At 43.0% G+C, this 17,627-nt stretch overlaps 1 protein-coding gene across 1 annotated transcript; it reads right to left on the bottom strand.

Annotated features, from left to right (window-relative positions):
• Window positions 1–714: 714 nt before the first annotated feature.
• SLC25A15 (solute carrier family 25 member 15) lies at window positions 715–17,617 on the bottom strand. Its single transcript, XM_055000326.1, has 7 exons — window positions 17,504–17,617; window positions 12,716–12,842; window positions 9,962–10,220; window positions 6,880–7,017; window positions 5,138–5,307; window positions 1,954–2,112; window positions 715–1,004 (listed from the first exon to the last, which is right to left on the bottom strand). Exons 2-7 carry the CDS (start codon window positions 12,768–12,770, stop codon window positions 880–882), a joined length of 906 nt encoding a protein of 301 aa, XP_054856301.1. The 5' UTR covers window positions 12,771–12,842; window positions 17,504–17,617; the 3' UTR covers window positions 715–879.
• Window positions 17,618–17,627: the final 10 nt, after the last annotated feature.

Below are 17,627 nucleotides of genomic sequence, written 5' to 3'. Positions count from 1 at the left end.
TGAGTAGGACTAATGGGATCAGATAATTTAAGCTATATTCTGAAAACACATTAGAGAAAATGAATGTCCTATTCTCCAAATTCTCAGATAGTAAATATGATCATTTCTGTACTTGCCTAATTGTGTCTTCCTTGTTGTAAAATAGATACAGAAACGTGACCTTGTTTCAGTATAAAACTTAAGAGTCAGGGTTGTATTTTGTCAAAGAAGAGCGGTTGCAGACTAGTGCTTGGGAAATTGGGGAGGGGTATAGAAAGATATTAAGTACAGTACAGGTGCCCCTCTTTAATCAGGTTGCAACCTTCTCAGTATAATTACAAGCATGTAGGTTGTTTTGTGGTGGTGTCTAATCCCATGCTGTTTAGAGAGAGAGTCCAGCAGCCAAATAATGAAGGATATGTAGGGCCTATCTGCTGGCTGGAGTCACATACTCTTTGCAACAGAGTGTGATCAAATGACAGTAAAATTGCCCCCCCTTACCATGTGGGGCAATGAATGCTGCCTTAGCATGCCACTGCTGTCTGATTCTCCCCCCACCCTCATGTGTTTATGGATTTCTTTTGGTATTACTTCACAGCCTACGCTTATAACCCTAAACACCACTAGTGCTTGTTCCCCCCCCAAAAAATACAGCACTACCTATAAGCTCCATAGGATTGGGATAGTGTAAAGATACTCTGTTCTCTATGTACAGACTCTCACGGCTGCACAAAGTTTAGAAAACATAGGATGTTTATTAAAACTGACCCATGCAGACTCTTCTTTTTTAAAAAAAACTGCTTCGACAAAGTCCAACCCCTAGTGTTACCTTCATTCCCAGCAGTCGACTCCTGCATTGACCTATAAATGCACATAATGACATCTGTGTACAATGAGAGCTTAGTATGCATCAAACTGGTTCATCATCAGCTTCCGGCTGTACTCGTAAGCAAGGAACAGAGCACCGTTGGCTGGGAATGCACGGATCAGAGTAGGCTTCAGGCCGGAGTATAAGGCAAACACACCTGTGAATGAGAGTTTGTATTAATACGGCATTTCTTCTCTACCATAGTTTGAAGCCAAAGAGTAAAAAGCTTAACTGTGGTGAAACCTACTACTTAGCAGCTGAAATGCCACACTTATCCCTTGACCCAGAAAATCAGGCCAAATTCTTTTGCAGGCCTCAGGCTTCAACTTTGTCGGTACTAAAGCGTTAGGTAACCAAGACCAGACACTCCCAATATAGGTTCTGGTTAGAGAAAATGCCCAGTTTGTTTTACATTCTTGCAGCTTAGAAGGGCTATGAGGCAGAGAGATACTCTTCTGTTGGTGGGCTGAGAGGCCTACCACAATGTCACCCCACGGCCACTACCACAGTTTAAGGAACTGTCGTTTCCTGAGAGAGGTCTGAAACAGATGTGATGGGAGGTTCAAGTTATTTTTATTCACTGAATAAAACAGTCTGAATGCCCCTATGTAAAACAGCGGCTCATGTCTCATTTTTTACAGAAAATAGAGGGTGCTAGTGTGGGGAATTCAAATCCTGCCTCCTCTCCCCTCTTACCTCAATACATTCTGGGGGGTTTTCCCTATCCATGGTGACTTCCTAAGGTGGGGTGAGGCAGGGTGGAGCACCGCAAGGTCAAGAAAGCCTAGTGTTTAGCATCCTTCACCTGTGTGTTCTTTTCTGTAAATAAATCCCACCCATTCCCTGTCCCCACTTTGTATGTGAACTGGCAGAGCTCTTGTTTTTAACTTGTTTTCTCTTGGGATGAAACGAGGTAGATGACAGGAGAGAGATGAGTATATACGGTAAAATGTTTTCCCATGTTGCAAGCTGGGCCGGGAAGGGGTGGAGCTCTGCTATTGCAGAGGATTCCAGATAAAACCTGTGATTTGTGGTCTCGGTTCTTCGTATTCTGAAACGCATAGCCCTTCCTCATGCCCCAGACAGTTCCTGTGTTATGTTCTAACCTTCGTTTTGGAATACAGTTGCAAACGTTCCCATGAAGCCTGCTTGTTTTCCGGCCATAGAAAGCACCTGGATTCTAGATTTGATGCAATCGATTGGGTACACCGCCGTCCACAAGCAGACACCCCCGAAGCCACCACTGAACATCAGTGCGACAGGACCTGCAAGACCAAGAAAGGGGCACCTGAAATCATTTGGTACTTGAAGGAGAAAATGCTAGCAGCATCCCCCAACCCACTGTGATGGGGAGGGGAGGGGGAGCTGACGTTTTGACGCCTTTGGTATCCCAGATCTGCTCCCTTTACCCTGCCCAATGTTAATGCATTCCCTGAAGCAAAGTATACATTTAATTTTAAGGCATGGTATCATCTTGCGAGGACAAAGTTAGAATAAAAGAAAAGCTGGTGTGGTTTATCATGGAACTGGATGACCTAAAGAGGGCTGGAAGATGCCTAGAGAAACTGGCAGAAATCTTGCCCTGAATCTGATACAGCATGCTATAGATCCCATTGGAAGACCTACGAAGCAGTGGGGTGACTGTGACAAATAAATGTTATTCCTCTGCAATTGTTGCATCAGCCGGCTCATCACAACCATCCCAGTTATTGAAGAGAGCTCAACATCTTCTGATTCCTAAGTCTGAACATTTACTGGTTCAGGAATAAACAAATTAGCTGACACCTTTGCAGAGTTTTTTGCTAACAAAATAGCATGAATATGCTCCAAGCTGGATGCCAGCTACAATAATGATGGAGAAAAAAATGCTTAATACACCATCTGTCCTCTTATGAACCATTCTGACCCCGTTACAGTGATGAAGATTGACGGGATCCCGGCATCTGTGAAGGCTGTCACTAGTGCATGAGATTCATGCCCATCATGGCTGCTAAAATCTTGCAAAGATCATGTAAATGAGCCCTTCGTATCATAAATCCATCACTAACTCAAGGTGCCTTCCCTCAACCACTCAAATAGGTGGTTATCCACCCACTACCCAAAAAGCCATCCCTATTAAAAAATGACGTGGCCAGTTATCATCCAGTCTCTAATCTGCCCTTTCTAGCCACAGTGGTTGAGAGAACAGTACCACACCAACTCTTCTTGGATAACTCTGGTGCTCTGGACCCTTTTCAGTCTGGTTTCAGGCTGGGCTATGAGATGGAGACCGTTCTGGCGGGTTTAGGTGAAGACTTCTGTCTGAATATAGACAAAGGTCATGCTTCTTTGTTGCTCCTCCAGGTTCTATTAGCCTTTGACATGGCAGATCATCATCATAATCAATAGTCCGCTTTTCTCACTGAGATCCAAGGTGGATTACACAGTACAAGTGAAAATATAATATTATCAACAGCTTGGGCATTCACTGAGCATAGTTCAATAATGAACAACAGGACATTGAGTGAAAGAGATACGATAGGTTATGATAGCAGAAAATTTGAAAACAAGCATAAAGCCAAAGCAGAGAGATGAAAACTTTCTGAAACAAAGCATAACTAATTTACATGGCATATTTAGCAACGTGGAAACTCCCAAGTAGGCACATGTCTACATCAGCAGCTAGAACCCAACAGAGTAGCATAGAGTCCCTGTCCCTTTCTCTCTGAGCTACTTCTTACAACATAGCCCTATAATCTGGGGAGAAAGCCCTCCTGAATAATTCAGTTTTGCATAGTTTGTGGAAAGCCAGGAGAGTGGGAGCTTTTCTGACCTCTTCAGGCACGCCATTCCATAAGATGGGGGCCACCACAGAGAAAGTACATGTGTGGGCAGCTGTTGATTTTACCCAGCTGCAAGGAGGTATCTGCAGAAGGCCCTGGCCAGATGAACAAATCTACCATGGTGGAACACAGGGGAAGAGGTAGTCACATAGATACAAGGGGCCAAGGTCATTTCATCCACTTGAGGCATCTGGAGACAGAAGTGGGTATTAGGCGATGGGCCTTGGACTGATTTAAATCATTCCTCGTGATATTGACTCAAAGGGTTGCTATTGGAGGCCAGCTATCTTCAGTGTGTGAACTATCTTGGTGGGTTCCACAGGGTGCAATCTTGTACCAAATCTCCTGGTGATGCAAGAGAGGTCTTGAGTCACTGCCTAAGAGCTGCAGTCAAGTGACTGAAAACAAACAAGCTGAACAGAAGTGATGCTGGTTAGGAAGGCAGAGATACTGAAAGACATTGAGCTCCCTGCTGTCCGTGTGGTTTCTTTGACCCTTGCAGACTCGTTTAAGAGTCTGTGTGGATCCAACACAGCTGCTAGGGAAACAAGTTAATTCAACTGCAAAAAAAAATGCATCCTGCAACTCAGTCTAGTGTAGATGATCAACCAGATCCATACCGTGGTAACATCAAGACGAGACTACTATAATGCACTCAAGTATCCCTCCAGCCAACTTGAGGACTCTAGTTGGTGCAGAACACCACTGCTTGATTATCATCAGGAACCAGATGGAGCATGCATGTTACTCCTATTCCGCAGTCACTCCACAGGCTACCCCATCAGTTACCGGGCTCAATTCAAGGTTTTGGTCATCACATACAAAGCCCTTCATGGCCGTAGTCCATCACACCTACGGGATCGCCTCTCTCCCTATGCTCTGCCACAGCAGCTTCGCTCATCTGAACAGTCTTCTGCAACTACCACCCCACGAATGGCAAAATCAACAGCTAAAGGTGCATTCTCTGTGGCGCACCTTAAGAAATGGCCTACCTGAAGATGTCAGGAAAGCTTCCATTCTCTCGACTTCCTACAAACTAGGCAAAACTGTATTAAGCAAGAGGGCTTGTTTACACAGGTAATAGGGTTGTGCTGTAAAGAAATTATTCAAGGAGATACATTTGTACAGAGATAGGGACTGTAAACTATACTACTGTATACTGTCCGTTGCTCTAAGTATGATCCCGCTGGGTAGTTTCCATGTTGTTTAAGATATCCTGTTTCATTGCTTATGTTTTGTTCCAGCTCTGTATTAGATTTCTGCTTGTTTTTCCAAATTTGTATTGTATTGACTTATCCTGTGTTAATCCATCTTGAATCTCAGTGAGACGAGCAGACTATAAATATCATAAACATTTCACAGAAGGCAGAATGGTGAGAAAGTACAGCTCTAAGTATTGGAAAGCGCAAGTTATTTCATCGGCATGTGCTTATTTAACAGCAGAAGATATCTTGAAACCTGAACATACCTAGCTCCTCTTTTGGTCTCCCAAAAGCAAAAAATGACCGGCTCAGTTCATAGCCTCCGAAGAATAAAAAATAGCCAGGAATTTCTCGTAGCAAAGTGCTGGAGAGACCACGGTAAAATCCAAGGGGACCATCCCTCTGTATAACACTTTTCACTACTGCCCAAACTGTACTAGGAGAGGAACAAGATGGTCAGGGACAAATCATAGCTGACAAACCAAAAGGAAACAGCTTGAGTACCAGGTAATTTACAAACTGGGGAAGAGCAATGAAATTTCTCCAAGGCCACATAACTTAAACCCAAAAAGACAGAATTAGGAATTTCTATCTCAAATATCTAAAGGGGGTGGGTTTGGTGGGAATCAAGATCTCTCTCTTTTCAAAGATGCATTTTAACTTTATTTTTAACAGTTTTAAGCATGCACGTATTCAATCCACCTGGGTATCCCGCATAACTTATCTCTGTGGCTTACAATGCGCTTCTAAGTGGAGTTAAGTCCACTGAAGTCAGTGGGCTGAGAAGGGTGTAACCATGCTTAAGACCGCTCTGTAAAGTACTTATTAGATGTGCTAACAGCTCCAGCTATACTGGAGAAAAGCCATAGTCGAAGTAGCCATTGCAGATAATGTCACAAGCTCAACAGGAGAAGGCTCCCTTGTGGTCTCACCTTGAACAAAGCGCTGCTGGATTAGTAAAGTGTACACGGGACACACATGAGCGATTGAGAAAGGGATGGAATGGAATAAGGAACAGGTTAGGCTGGGAAGGGAAGAAGAGACTTTGGCTATTATCAAGTGAGGTAGCAACTTGTAGCAAAAGGATAGTTCCACATCCAGAAGCACGGACATCAGTCAACACAGGGGATAAGCTACTCAATGGAACATGGTCACTGATTACAGTTCTTACGAAAGCAGCATGCAATGCAGACTGGACTCAAAAGAGTTCAGGCACTGATCTTTAAAGCAACAGCATTTCCACAGACAGCTTCAGGTAAACAGCTGTGTCGGTCTGCAGTAGAACAGCAGGATTTGGGTCCAGTGGCAGTGTGATGGACAGGACTGGCTCCAGCTCTGCCTCTCCTGAGACAGCCAATGAGAGCGAGTGTCCATTGGAAGGAAAGAAGGCTCTGAGGAGCTGCTGAGGGAGAAGAGTTTTGAGTCTGCTGATAAGAGGCAGCAGAGATATTGCTGGCTGATTCCAAACCTGTTCTGTTACACAGAAACATTCTTTGTTTAACTCCAGTTTATTAGTTTAAATTCTGTTCACTCTTATGCTCCATCTTGTAAATAAAGTTTATTTTTTGCTCTGTTTCACCCTGGCTGGCTTGAAATTGTTGGCCGAGGGAGAATATCCCACACACAGGCCTCAAACACTCTGGTCACGTTAAATGGGCCAAGTTTAAATGGTGGCAGCATATACATATGCTGGGATATATATGGGGAAAGTCATCCCTTTTCCTCAATAGCCCCAGGCTGTAGCTGGGTGAGGGGAGGCAAATACAGGGAACAGGCCATCTGTCTGGTGGAGCCTCTGGAAGGGGAGAGAGGAGACCCTTTGAGGATTCGTGTCAGGGCTCTCTGCCTGCTTTTAAGTGGAGGCTAGACAAGTGGCATGTGGTGACCTAGCCTTTACCTGCCTGAGAGGTTTAGGGTGGGTGGCAGGCAGCTTCGAGACCAGCAAGTTTTTCAGGGTATAAGCTTTTGAGCGTCAAAGCTTCCTCATGCAGAGGTGCAGGTGACTTACTTGTGCCCTTGTAGGATCTTCCCCGACAACTTCATTTCGTGCATGGCCTGCAGGCGGCACTTCACAAGCTCTGTGGGACAAAGGACCAAGGTGGCAAAGACAGAAGCAAAGGAACCAGCAGCGGCATTTTGAAGGTCACTGTAAGAAAGACAAATTGCAGCTGGGACATGTGAGCCGGGGTCCTTGATCCGCAGCCCCAGCGTGGCCCGGAAGAGTTTCAGTTTTCCTTGCAGGTTAGCTCTGGAAGATCACAGCTTCTGCTACCACTATTCTGAATTTCCTGCTGGGAAAACTGGTAAAGTGCATAGCCAATCAAGGGATCTGGCTTCCCATACAGAATCAAAACGGGAAGGGACCAATGAATTAAGACTATATTCAGACACACTTTTAAATCATAGCATATAAAGCAGGCTCTGCTCCTGCCTGTCCTCTAAACGTTTGACAGATCTGTGTCACATGGGCCGTCCGCCCTCGTCTCATTTTAAAAATACAGCACTGATTTATTATAAAAATCAACTTTTTAAAGCAAAAAAAATAATTGTTCTATAAAAGGAGAGGTGCAGAGGAAAGCAATGACAAATCACCTCTGCTCTTCTCTTACCTAATAAGGGATCGCCATAAGTCAGTTGTGACTTGATGATGCTTAATTGTTATTTTGTCCTGAACGGCATAGCTAAGGCAAGGCCGATCTTGTCAAATCTCAGAAGCTAAGCAGGGTCAGCCATGATTAGTAATTGGGTGGGAGGCCACCAACAAAGTACAGAGTCACTATGGAGGGACAGACAATAGCAAACCACCTCCGTTTGTCTCACTTTAAGAACGCTGTGGGGTTGCCATAAGTTGGCTATGACTTATAGGACCTTTGCACACAAAAGTGGAAGAAGCAGAAAGTGACTTGGTGTATTCACAACATCCAGCCAATTGGAGCTCTCCAACTGTAGAAACAGGAAGATGCCTTGTGCCTCCTCCCTACCAGCTGCTCATCCAAAAGGGAAGACTGTACGTCTCTACAAAGCTCAGCAAGCGTCGTTTCCTGGCAGACTTCACAATGAAGTTATGCCCATCGGTATGCAGCCCAGTAATATAACTTTCTATGTTGTCTAATGTCAGTCCTAGAATTGCTTATGTGCTGCTTCAGCATTTCTTCAATTCTGTATTGCAGGGGTGGGCAAATTGCGGCCCGCGGGCCACATGCGGCCCACTACAGAGTTTTTTGTGGCCCGCCAAGACAGTCAGAAAATCCGCCTTGAACCGAGATTTCCTTCCCATGCGCGATATGAAATTAGCACAATAAATAAATTGAATAAAACTACCACTATTTTATTTAATTTATATTTACTGATTTTTATGATACAATTTGTACCTTTTCTGAAATGCAAAGTTAACTAATGAATGCAATCATTTTAAAAGGTGTGGCCCTCCGCTAACCTCCACTCCCACAAAGTGGCCCCTGAGCCAAAACAATTGTCCACCCCTGCTGTATTGGATTTTTTGCTAATGTTACGCCTTTGTAGACTTGCCTTGATTTACCCTACGGCATTGTTTATTGAAATGTCCTAGATATTGACTGTACTAATCTCACACTATGTCATCTGCCTTGAGTCTCAGTGAGAAAGGTGGACATTAGTACATTAGCAACAATACCTATACATTTCCTAATAAATACACATGCTACATAGATGTCTGTCCTGTTCAAACTCTTCTGTATGAACTGCCATGGAAGACTTAATCCATAACTTCTTGAAGCAATTGCCTCCACTTGTTAACTGCCTTTATTGTCACCACTGTGTTAAGGTACATTTTTTCAGTTTAAAACCATTGCATCTTCTGAACTATATTCTTCTGATCTATATTCAACAAGCATTTCAGCTAGCTTTTTAAGTATTCAAAAGCAATCTTCTTTCTTCCGTTATGTGCATTTGTTGAACAACAGAATCATGCAAGGCTTAACATGCCTTGTTCAGGACGGTCAGAACCGAAGCCGTTCCAAATTAGAGCTTAGAATTTGGCGTAACCTGGGTACACAGGCCACAATCCTAAGGATGCTTTCCCAGGAATAAGCCCCACTGAATAACATGGGCTTTACTTCTGAACAGACCTGCTTAGGATTGCGCCCATAATCATTTTCATAAGCAGTGACGTGAACTTTAGTAATCCAGAACTCCTCATAATCCAAATCACAATTTTAAAGTGAAAAATTCAAATTTTATGAAAACAGAGTAAACTAGGGAGCGTTAGTTGCTTACTATTAACTGGCCTTAAACATAATGTTGTGTGTGCGCCAATATCATTTTGCAACTGCGAAGGTTAGAAAGGTACTTTACACAGCCTAAAATTATCTTTAGTCAGAATGTTATGGAGGGATACAATGCAGACATTTGCAATATTTTTTTTCCAGAAAAAGAGTGGGTTTTCAGGCAGCAATTGGAACTTGAGCAGCTTTTTACCAATTACATCTGGGGGGGGGGGGGTTCTGTGGAGGGGATGTGGCTCAGGCCCAGGGCATCGGTTTGGCATGCAAAAGGTCCCAGGTTCAAACCCTGGCACCTCCAGGTAAAATATCAGGTAATAGGTGATGTGAAAGACCGCTGCCTAAGATCACGGAGAGCTGAATAGACAATAATGACTTTGATGGACCAAGGTTCTAATCCAACAGACGGCAGCTTCATGTGTTCATAGCTGCGCTCCTTGTTAGATACGTTAGTCCCAGGCCACAAAGGGTTTTAAAGATGAAAATCAGCATCTTTAAACTGAACTCAAAAAAATAAAGAAGCAATGAAAGTATTCCAGATTGCATGTTAAATTAGTTTGCTCCGATCAAATAATAAGCCACCACATCTTCCAACAATTTGCTATGGGATTATCTCTAAGGGCAGCCCCACTGAGACAGCATTACAGTACTCAATCCTAGAGGTTACACTAGCACGGATCAATGTCGCTGCATCAGCTAAACCCTATATTTTGATGTAGTTGGGGAAAATTCAGCTAAACCTGATTCTCCAGAAACAACGCTTGATCAAAAAACACCCCAATTCTTAACTGAGTCAGCAGTTTAGAAAATTGAAAAACTCGTGTCACTCACCTCAGTTGTGCATTCCTGTCCAGTCCCACAATTTTCCTCACAATTTTTTGGCAAAAGCCGTAACACATGAAGAGCACGGCGTTTTCGGCTATGTTTGCAACAAGAGCTGGGGTGGTCCCCTTGTAGAACCCCCGAAATCCTACTTGCTTGTAAGTCTTCACAAAGCAGTCCACAAGTCCTTGGTACATGTTAGGGAATGTCTGCATTTTCACCTTTGCGGTGTCAAATGGCTGACCAGTTACCACACAGGCTGTTCCCCCTGCATAAGAAGGGAACTGTGAGCTTTAGAAGTCTCTGTGATTTTATAACATTCATGAACTGGGCTTGAGAGAAAGAGAATTAGGAATGAGGATATGACATGCTGAAAATTAGTGCCTTTAGAACAGGGGGCCCCAATGTGGTGTCCACAAAGTGTTTTTAGAAAGTGGAAGGTACGGGTTTTGCCCAACGAGGCTTCTGATTGGCTGTGCAGATTTTTTTTAAATGTTGCTTTGGCGGCAGCTGCCCTCACAGCACAAGGATTTTCACTGTGACATTGAAGGAAAGCTGTGGCAGCCATTTTATGGTAGTCCTTTTGTGGCTGTGTCCACCACACTGTGCCAGAATTAAAAAGTGACCACAAGCTCAAAAAAGTTGGGGACCCCTGCTCTAGAACAAACAGGCTCTATTCCATTTATTCCACGGGAGCAAATAGCATAACATTGTCAGTGTGATAAGAGAATCGTCGAGACTTGAACTTGGGTTGTTCTATTTTCCATTTAGCCATGAAGTTTACGGACCTCACACTGAGCTACCTCGCAGGGATCTTGTGAGGAACTAATAACCTTGGAAGGATGAGATATATACCTTATAGCCAGCTGTCCCCTTACCTGAGTTTGGATTTCAGGCCAATGCTTCCTCTGGACAGTGAGACTGCAACAGTACTGAAGCCTGGCTGGGTAACCCTCACCCCAACCCAGTCTTGCAGTGCCTGTAAAAACCTACAGATCGGCACTCTGGAGGCACTGCAGCCCCTGAAACCAAATATATGCGGTAGCTTAATTTGAAGAAAATACTGCTGACCTCATTCCTGGCCTTTGAAGTCCTGCCCTACCCCCAAGTGGACCTCTCTCTTCTTGACCAAAAGCTTCACAACTCACAGTGGCTCCTGTGGGCAAATATATTTTAAACCAATCAAAATGGCTGCCATTTTAAATGTGAGAGAGATGAAGGAATGTATGGAAAGCAGCAGATTTTCTAACTCGGACTATCCTGCTGTCAGCATACTTTCAAAAACTAGTGTCGGACCAGCTCGGTGGGGGGTGGGATCAGTGGCTTCCCTCTCTGGAAGCCACTGCACACCAATATAGCAATAATGTGGATCCCATGAATCTCTCTGGCCCTCTTTACTTCTTCCGGGTGCTGGTGAGGGTCTGTTCCTCATTCCTTCCACAGGATTCCAAAATAGGTAGAGGGGGCTCAAAGATATACACTTGCTCCTCAACATCAGCCCTTTAAAAAAAGAGAGGGTGCCAACTCTTCTGAGAGAGGTATAGTAGCATGTATGTTTGCAAGAGCTAGTTCCACAGGCAAGAATTTAAATTCTCAGCAAGAAACCCCTGTTCTAATATTGTCTACCTTTCAAAGTGTCAAAACAGCACTCGTGTATCATGGGTTGGATCCCACAGAATGTTCTGTAGGCACAACAGTCCTTGTGCATGAAGAGGTGTTAAAAAAACCTCAGACACTGCTTGTACTAAGTGTAAACTATTGGATTTGAACTTTCTTTTCAATGTACAAAAGGCTTATCTTTCATAGTGTCCAAGAATAATAACCACAACAGTCAATGAAGTGCTATCTGTTGTGGTAGCCCCAACAGTACTGTTAGTGTAAGCAGAACTGTATGCTTTCCTTTCCCCTCATGCGCCAATTCCATAGCCTTTTGACTCCTCTGTGTACACATTTTTCCCTTGTGTCTATGTAGGTAGCTATCAGACAACTGGAGATAACATTTCGTGATGAGGCATCCATTTAGCCCATGGTGGTTTATGCCAAAATAAATCTATTAGTCCTTAGAGTGTAAAAAGGTTCTTTGCTTTAATTACTAATAAATTATCAATAATAAATTACTAATAGATTTAAGCCGTCCCACCTACTTAGCCAGATCTGATGTAACCATAATTGCTGATGCTGATCCTGGCATCTGATACTTGTACTGATAATTTGGTCTTTTTATGTATTGAGTAAAGAATCTACAACCCAAATATTATCTTCCTTCTAGGTTGCCTTTATTGCTCGACTTTACTTGTGATGTGGTTTGAAACGCTCATGTGAGCATGAAAGCCAGCGCTAAACGAATTCAAAACAATGGTTAGAGAATTATTAGACAAGAATGTTTACACATTTACCTTTTGGTGCAGGCCAAGTTTTCACTGAAGTGGGAAGCAACATATGAAATGCTCAGAACATGGTCAAAGAGTTAATCAATGTTACCACAGTGAAAGTGAAATTTGAATCCAGTAGCACATGAAAGACCGACAAGATTTCCAGGGTATCTTATAGATCTTTAAGGTGCTACTGGACTCGACTCTTGATGTTCTACCGCAGACCAACATGGCTATATCCATGAAACCACAATGAAAGTGCTAACTGTCCTTTTTAGGGCCAGCTTCGCTGTCATTAGATCCTACCTTGTACAGGGCTATTTTTAAAAAGGTACGAAATCTTCTGATATCAGGTTCTAAAAAGCTGAGGAAATCCTCTGTACAATCTTACCTACAGCACCAGCAGTGAGGTCAATAGCAGCTTGAATAACTGGATTTGTCTTCATGGTTCACTTGCTTTGTAGGGATTCTCAACTAAGAATTCTCTTGCCGCTAGTGTGAATTTGCAATGGGTACCTCTAAGGTGAAAGAAGAAAACACCTAAGTTACAGAGGAATTACCTTTCCCTTTCAGTTTAACATAGTAAATTATACCTGATTTTAATGAACTGTTGTAACTTCTAAAAAAATATTCCATTGTCCTCATTCCTCCCCCCCTTTCTTGTTAGCAGATCTCTGGACAGGAAGCATTCAAGTTCTAAATAAATATAGTCAAAGAACTACAGACATCAATAGCAGTGAAAAAGCTCAAGTATTATGTATTTGTGCAAACTAAAACGTCCATATTCTGTATTACTCTGTATTAATTTATACACATTTGGCCATTTTTTTAGCAAAAAAAAAATTCAACAGATTATGTGTGGGATCTTCGATTCTCAAAACACCGGGAGCAATGTGAGAGAAACCATACAAAACTTAGCAGAAATAAAACCAGACCCTTTTTACTCAATGAACTCAGAGCTAAAGGAAGTAGGATGCATTTATTTAAAATCATTAAATAAATGCTTTAAAATCAGTGAGAATTACATCCAAATAAGTGGCTTGCTGATTTATACACATTTATCATCAGAACTCTTCTCCTTCCCCCAAACTGGTTTTCTTTATCTGAGAAAGCAATAAAAATATAATCCCTTTTGCAATGTGTTTAAATAGTCATGTTAAGCAGATTAGGGATAATACAACCAAAAAGTGTAGTGCAAATCCATGAAGTTAATGTTTGCAAAAGCGTGCTCACCAGTGTGACAATAACTCCATCCTCTGACCCAAAATGCTCCGTTAATACATCTAATTCCTAATCCCAGAAACCTACTTAGAAGCGAATAGCAGACAGTCATACGGGCGCCTCCCCTTTCTGACAGTTGCCAAAAAAAATACTTGAAACAAAGTCAGCTCAAGCTCAGAAACACACTAGAGTAATTTATACAAATCCCATGTTGTGGGAGCCTTTATAAATTAAAAAAGCAAGCAAGCTAGAGCCTCCTCAACTGCAATACCACAGGCAAGGAACACACTTATTTTAAATGTATGTTCAATCCGTCAATCAGGCATTCCACAGCACTGCTCTAGAGTCCAGAGTAGCCTGCAGCTGACAGGCTGGAATGGGATCTTACAGAAAATGCATCTCCAGGGGTACAATTTAGCTGTGATTAATTAACACTGCGAGAGTTACGCCAGTCTAAGCCCATTGAAGTCAATGGCCTTAGACTGGAGTAACTCTCCATAGGATCGTATTGTAACTGAAGTTTCTTAGTTAACTGATTTAGAGCTGTAGCTATGGTTTTTGACTACAACCTTGATGGGGGGGGGGGTTGGATTTTATTTTATTTATTTAAAAATGTAAAGCCCGCCTTTCCCACGTTTGTCAAAAGTGGCTTACAGTATCATTATAAAAAAATCAATATGAAAGCTACTGAGCATTACTACAATGTATTACACAAAATGACATGGTTCCAACCTTCTTCCAGCTCAAGCCTTCCTCCAAGTAGCTCTTCCATTGGAGCAAAGTTCCTTGGGTTGGAGGAAGTCTTCTAACTATGTTCAATAGTGCGGTAGGATGGGGTAGGATCAACCCCAGGTTCATTAGAACTCAAGTGTTTGAACCAATAGAAAAGAAATCCATGTATAAAAACATCAGTAATTTGCAAAGGCCTTTCAAAATAAAACCGATCTACAGGCCTTCCTAGATGCCAATAACGATGGGGCTTTGCAAACAACGGTATTACACAAACAGTGTAATTACAGTATTACACAAACAGGAGGTGAAGCTCAGTATTTTATAGACACCAAGTGAGCCTGCCTAGTGTGGGGCAGGGGGGAGACAAAGGGTCCTGCTTGGATGATCTCAACAGACATTTGATTCATACCAGGAGAAGGAGTCTTCAGTTTCAATGAGTTACCAGAACAAAAAACATCAAATATCCATAAATCAATGTATCAGATGCTCTACCTCTATGTCCAGTGCTATCACATGTAAAGCACATATTGACGAGAGCCTCATTACATGCATTTGCACAGAACATCTAGGTTCAGGGCTTTTTTTCAGCTGGAACGTGGTGGAATGGATTTACGGAACCTCTTGAAAATGGTCACATGGCTGGTGGCCCTGCCCCCTGATCTCAAGACAGAGGGGAGTTTAGATTGCCTAAACTCCCCTGTCTGGAGATCAGGGGGTGGGGCCACCAGCCATGTAACCATTTTCTCCTAGGGCAACCCACTGAGTTCCACCACCTCTTTCCCCAGAAAAAAAGCCCTGTCTAGGTTGCATCCCAGCACGTGGTGCCATAAGACTCAGGTATATTCTCTCCCTTTCCTTTGACCCCCTGGCTTTTCATATGAATTTCCCCCCATTTGACTTAAAGTTTGCTGGTTTGTCTTCTAATTTGTGTAAAGAATAATGCAAAATAAAAACATAAATTGTAGTGAGGTGGTTGAGGAACGAGAAAAAAATGTTTTTTCTTACCCCCTTTTCAATGAACTGGTTTAAAAGATAGGAAAATTAAAAGATATTTCTTACTCATAAGTTATTAAAATGCTTATGTGTGTGCGTGTCATGTTACAACATGGGAATTAATATGACTAACTGTTAGTGGTTAGAGTGTCAGACTAGGTTCTGGGAGACCCAGGTTTAAGTCCCCACTCTGGCTTGCTGGGTGGCCTTGGAAAAGTCACATCTCTTCAGCCTAACCTACGTCATAGAGTTGTTGGGAGGATAAAATGGAGGAGAGATGAACAATATAAGGTGCTTTGGGTCCCAACTGGGGAGAAAGGCTGGAAATAAATGAAGTAAATAAATACGTTGGGGGTGGGGAGATATGTAAAAATGATTTCAAAGAGCCACAAACTTTATGGAATTGTCCTAAGGCACAATGTTCCAACAAATTATAATATACTAGAGAAACAAATCAACTTCTGAGGAACAATCTCAGCCTGAATTGTGGAACGACAGCTTCAAACCCTTTGTTTGAACTACCTTTAGACAAGCTACGGTTGGGAAATGACTCAAAACAGACCTCCTAATTCCCAACCAAAATCAACCAATGTTATGCAAGACTATTCTGCCTTCCACATTACAATCTATAAAATGTTGCTATTGTTTTTCCAACTCTCCTTTAAGCTTTTTCACATTTAAGTTTTTTTCCAAGCGCCATAAAAAGGGAATCTTCTTAGATTCACACATTACAGATGTCCAGTCATTTAAAAAAATACTTTTCGTGTATAACCAAGGGTGATTTAAAAGATACAACCAATTACAACACTATAAAGTGGTTTCTGTGCGGTCCAACAGAAAAGTAGCATAGAAATATTTCAAATAAATAGCCAGTAAAATGCAATTAAATTCAGTAAAAAAATAATACACTCTAACAAAATAATCAATTAAAGGTGATTTAGAATGGACTGCTTTGCTGTGGCTGGTGAATTCCAGGTTTGGAATGTGCCTTCACAGAAAGGAAGAACTTTATGCAAACATATCTGAAGAAGTGAGCTTTGATGCACGAAAACTCATACCCTAGCACGAATTTTGTTAGTCTTATAGGCGCTACTGGATTTTTGCTCTTTTCTGCTTTGTGCAAATAGAAAACTAGTGCTCCAAGCAAAGGGGAGCAGGTCAAACCATTCTCCCGGAAAATAAAGATTTAAGTCCAGTTGCACCTTAGACACCAACTAAATTTCCAGAATATGAGCTTTAGAGAATCAAAGCTCCCTTTGTCAGAAAGCTTTAACTCTTGAAAGGTCATGCCGTAAAAATCTAGTTGGTTTCTAAGGTGTTACTGGACTGGAATCTTGCTCTTCTACTACTGACCAACACAGCACGGCGTTTCAGGTGGGTAGCATGTTAGTTTACAGTAGCAGACAAAATTCAAGTTTTCCTGGTGTGCTAGTTTTCTATTTACATGGAAGTATTTTTCTTCTTTTAAAAAAGGAGAAGGAACATTACCCAAAGGCAGCATCCTTCCCTTGCAGCCTGAAGCCAGGCAGACGATTTTGCCAGCCTCTTTCTCCTGCCAGCGCGAACAGGTGCCAGATGCTCTTCAAGGAGACTTACAGCTCAACCTTGTACTGAATCAGAACTTGGGTCTATCAAGGTCAGTACTGCCCATTCAGACTGGCAACTGCTCTCCAAGGTCTGAATCAGACCGCTGCTCCATTAAGTTCAGTATTGCCTACTTGGACTGGCAGCGCTCTCCAGGATCTCAGGTGAGGCCTTTCCCATCACCTCCTACCTGCTCCTTTTAGCTGGAGACGCCAGGGTCCTTCCCCATGACTACCTCGAGCGGAGAGCAAGGCTACTCCTTGCTACATACTGTACAGAGAATGTCATGTCATCATGAACCTGTCCTGTACTGCATCAGACCACTGCTCCATTAAGTTCAGTGTTGCCCACCCAGACGGGTTGCTGCTCTCCAGGGTCTCCATTCGACGTCTTTCACAGCACCTACAACCTAATCCTTTCAACTAGAGAGGCCAGGGATTGAAAGTGGGACTTTTGGCAGGCCAGGCAGATGTTCTGCCACTGTGCTAGATTCCTCCCTGAGCGAACGCTGTCGAATACAGAGAAGCTTCCTTCTGAGCAAACGTGGACAGGATTGTCTTTGCAACTGTCCGCCACGTGGTCCAACGAACAGTGGGGCGCCTTCTGCGGCCGCCCGGTGCTCGCCTCCTCTCCCCCGCTGGCCGCTTACCTCCAGCCACCTCGATCCAGCAGCGGCATCGCCTATCCCGGTTCGTGGCCTTCGCAGCAGCGGCTGTTATACCGACCGGCGAAGGAGGAGGTGAGTCCCCGGCGCGTCTCGCTTGGGAAAGGAG

Source organism: Eublepharis macularius, chromosome 1 (assembly GCF_028583425.1).
Source record: "Eublepharis macularius isolate TG4126 chromosome 1, MPM_Emac_v1.0, whole genome shotgun sequence".
Lineage (NCBI taxonomy): Eukaryota > Metazoa > Chordata > Lepidosauria > Squamata > Eublepharidae > Eublepharis > Eublepharis macularius.
The sequence above is the reverse complement of the archived record's forward strand: the minus strand, read 5'-3'. Positions and strand labels throughout refer to the sequence as shown.

What these genes read in the sequence shown, in the direction of transcription:
- SLC25A15 (XM_055000326.1), bottom strand. Translation starts at nt 12,770, where the DNA reads ATGAAGACAAATCCAGTTATTCAAGCTGCTATTGACCTCACTGCTGGT. An exon ending in CCTCACTGCTGGTGCTGTAG is followed by an intron (nt 10,221 to 12,715) that starts GTAAGATTGTAC and finishes CTTCTTATGCAG; the next exon opens with GGGGAACAGCCTGTGTGGTA. An exon ending in AACTGTATTCCAAAACGAAG is followed by an intron (nt 1,005 to 1,953) that starts GTTAGAACATAA and finishes TCTCATTCACAG; the next exon opens with GTGTGTTTGCCTTATACTCC.